This window comes from Sabethes cyaneus, chromosome 1, assembly GCF_943734655.1.
Source record: "Sabethes cyaneus chromosome 1, idSabCyanKW18_F2, whole genome shotgun sequence".
NCBI lineage: Eukaryota > Metazoa > Arthropoda > Insecta > Diptera > Culicidae > Sabethes > Sabethes cyaneus.
This window is the reverse complement of record NC_071353.1, coordinates 162,435,261-162,438,863: the sequence shown is the minus strand read 5'-3', so window position 1 is coordinate 162,438,863 and position 3,603 is coordinate 162,435,261. Positions and strand designations below refer to the sequence as shown.

The window sequence follows — 3,603 nt, the reverse complement described above, 5'->3', positions numbered from 1 at the left end:
TTATTTTCGAAAAACCATCGAACTGTCAAATTTTAACCAAAAAGTTAAAAATTTCGCGAAATGGTTCACAGCCTTAAGCAATATTTCACTGTTGTAAATGTAAAAATTTTATCAGCTGTTTACAAAAAGTTATTATTGCAAACAGTTTACAAATAAAATGCCAGCAGCTACCCGTCAAATATTTATGTTAACTTATTGCGAGTGTCAATCCGAATAAATTGACATGAATAATTGACGGCTCGCTGCTGGGATTTTGCTTGCAAAATGTCTGCAAGTTTCTTGCATTTCGCGTTTTTGATGCAATTTGCAATAATAAAACAAAACAGAGCATTTCGAGAGTTTAAATTTATTCATGCACAAGCACTAGCGAACGTTTGAGATTTCTGTGAACGTGACCCTACCTCGTAAAAATTCGAGCAATTTTTCGACAAGAGTATCAAACGTCACTCTGTATCTCTATCTGTCAGTTAGCCAAAAACGACTGCAGTTGTTCTGTTTATATTTTCATTTTTTAAGCAAAAGTAAATCAATAATCAAAAGTTTTACGCAGTTAGCTTATTTCGTTGTGTTAAAGTGTAAATTAATCCGCGAATAATCATGGCTGGCGGGTCGACGCGTGTGCCGATTTCCATGCTGCTGCAGGACAAATCGTCCAACGCCGAGGATGACGAGGAGCCGAAGAAAAAATCCCGCGAAGATTGGCGTAAAGCCAAAGAGCTGGAGGAAGCGCGTAAAGCGGGAACCGCTCCGGCTGCCGTCGACGAGGAAGGTAAGGACATTAATCCTCACATTCCCCAGTACATCAGTTCGGCCCCGTGGTACTACAATACCGCCGGACCGACGCTGAAGCATCAGCGCCCGCAGGAGGACCGCAAAGCGCAGTACTCCGGAGTGGATCAGTGGTATAAGCGAGGTGTCGACACCAGCCGGACGGTAACGAAGTTCCGCAAGGGAGCTTGCGAAAACTGCGGTGCGGTCACGCACAAGAAAAAGGACTGCATGGAGCGGCCACGCAAGGTGGGAGCGAAATTCAACGGGGCCAAGATTGCGTACGACGAGTTCGTGCAGCCGAAGATAAATTCCGATTACGATGGCAAGCGGGACCGGTGGGCCGGTTACGATCCGGCCAACCATCGCGAGATCGTGGAGGAGTATCAGAAGATCGAACAGGCCAAACGGGAGCTGCGGGCGCAGAAGCTGAAGGAAAATCCCGATTTGGCTAACGAGGATGACGGGGAAGACGATGAAGATAAATACGTGGATGAAGTTGATATGCCCGGAACGAAGGTAAGGTTTCTGCTGTTTGTATAATGTATAAAAGAATACGGTATTAAATTCGGGTTTTTATTATAGGTTGACTCCAAACAACGTATTACAGTGCGTAATCTTCGCATCCGCGAAGATACGGCCAAATATCTGCGCAATCTGGACCCCAATTCGGCGTACTACGATCCGAAGACTCGCTCCATGAGAGACAATCCGAACCCGCAGCTGAATCCGGAGGAAACGGACTTTGCTGGGGAGAATTTCGTGCGCTATTCCGGCGACATACAGAAACATGCGCAAGCGCAGCTGTTTGCTTGGGAAGCCCACGGGAAGGGTGTCGACGTGCACGTACTGGCGGAACCGACCAAGTTGGAGCTGCTGCAGAAGGAATACGAAAAGAAGAAGGATCAGTTCAAGGATGAAAGCAAGAATACCGTACTGGAGAAGTATGGCGGCGAAGAGCACTTGCAGGCTCCGCCGAAGGCGCTTCTGCTGGCACAAACCGAACACTACGTAGAGTACAGTCGTTTCGGAAAGATTATCAAAGGCGAAGATAAGCCAATTGTTCGGTCCCGGTACGAGGAGGACCTCATGGTTAACAACCACACCACAGTTTGGGGTTCGTTTTGGAAGAGTGGCCAGTGGGGCTACAAATGCTGCGAATCTACAATTAAAAACTCGTACTGCGTGGGGGAAAATGGAAAAACAAGCAGTATAAAAGCAACTGACGCAGCGCCCGGTCCTTCACGAATTCAGCGTAAACCGGCAGCTACCGAAGAGAAGAATTTACCTAGCAGCAGTAGCAGCAGTGACAGTGACAGTAGTGACAGCGAAAGTAGTAGCAGCAGCAGCAGCGGCAGCGACAGCAGTAGCTCGTCGTCATCGTCGTCGTCCTCGTCATCTTCCGAGTCCGAGGATTCCGAGCCGGAAGACAAGCAGCGTAAGAAGAAGTCAAAACAGTCGAAGAAAGCAGACAGCAAGAAAAAACGTGAGAAGAAAACGGATGAGGCGAAGCAGACCGTCAAGGACAAGCTGCAGCTGGCACTGCTGGCCGAGGAACGGCACCAGCGACGGGCCGACGAACTACTGCGGATGGACGAGCGGAAGCGACCGTACAACAGTATGTTCGAGGCGAAGGCTCCCACCGAGGAGGAGATAGAAGCCTACCAGATGAAGCGCCGGCGCGACGAGGATCCGATGCTGAAGTTTGTTGAGAAGTAAATGATTGAAGGTTTGAAATAAATGGTAATGGTAATATAATATAAGGTTCGTACATAAAATCCGAAATATTTAGAATTAAGATAAAACTATTTTTTGTTTTAAATATATATGATATAAAATGACTAACAAGTAACAATTTATTGAATAAAAATTCTTCAAATCCTTGCTATAAAACTTTTTCTAGATCATTTCTATGATTGCATGATTACCGAAAATTTAACAATCATTAAAGTAAAATTTTGATCGTCTAGAGAACTGATTGGGTAATTTCCGGCAATAAAGATTCTCTTATAAATTTATACAGAAAATAGTAAAAAAAATGTTCCTTTGAATGCAATTTGAACAATATTCGTTTAATTTCAAGACAGCTATTGTACCTGGATGCTGCCCTGGAACTGCATAAGTTTGTAATGATCGTCGAGTACGGCTCTGCTGAAAATTTTCATCACTATTTTTTTCACGGCGTGCCGCGTGATGGGGCGTCGGCGTAATCGTGTTGTTGTTGTGTGTATGCGTCGCGCGTCGGTTTATTTGCAAATTAGTGCGAAATAGTGTGGTGAAAACGCGCTTTTTAATAGATTCAAGTGAATTATTTGATATTAATTAGTGGGAAATATCATACTGACATTTGAGCAACGTGGACAGAATGGGTAAGAGGTAAGAATTTGATTTTTTCCATCAAACTAGTATTTTTCAAGCCGAAAGCAGTGACCATATTTGTAATGTTAGAAAATTGTAGGTTATGTTCACATTATTTGCTTGCTACTGGAAGAAAATTTTCTCTGAAGACTTCTAGAACCTGGTCGAAAAATGTGCTTTTTCTTGCTACAAAGTTAATTCAGTTCCAGTTACTAATTACCTGATGATTTCCCCTTATCGAAAATCGGTGAATTACGTTCCCAGAAATGGGTTTCTTGAGAAAAATTGATTAAACCGTACTCACCGTCCCAGTGCGGATGAAGGTAGGCCGATGCGCCTTACTGCTCCAGCGTCGGTGGTACCCACAGATTTCCAGACTAGCAATGGCCATTGTAGTTACTAGATTTACTCCGGTTATTTACTAACTAATCCTTTTCTATTTTCACACTAAAACAATCTGCTTTTTCACTTCGCGAA

At 44.2% G+C, this 3,603-nt stretch overlaps 1 protein-coding gene across 1 annotated transcript; it reads left to right on the top strand.

Moving 5' to 3' along the window:
• Nucleotides 1-550: 550 nt before the first annotated feature.
• Nucleotides 551-2,604, top strand: LOC128742570 (pre-mRNA-splicing factor Slu7). Its single transcript, XM_053838975.1, has 2 exons — nt 551-1,287; nt 1,354-2,604. Exons 1-2 carry the CDS (start codon nt 598-600, stop codon nt 2,485-2,487), a joined length of 1,824 nt encoding a protein of 607 aa, XP_053694950.1. The 5' UTR covers nt 551-597; the 3' UTR covers nt 2,488-2,604.
• Nucleotides 2,605-3,603: the final 999 nt, after the last annotated feature.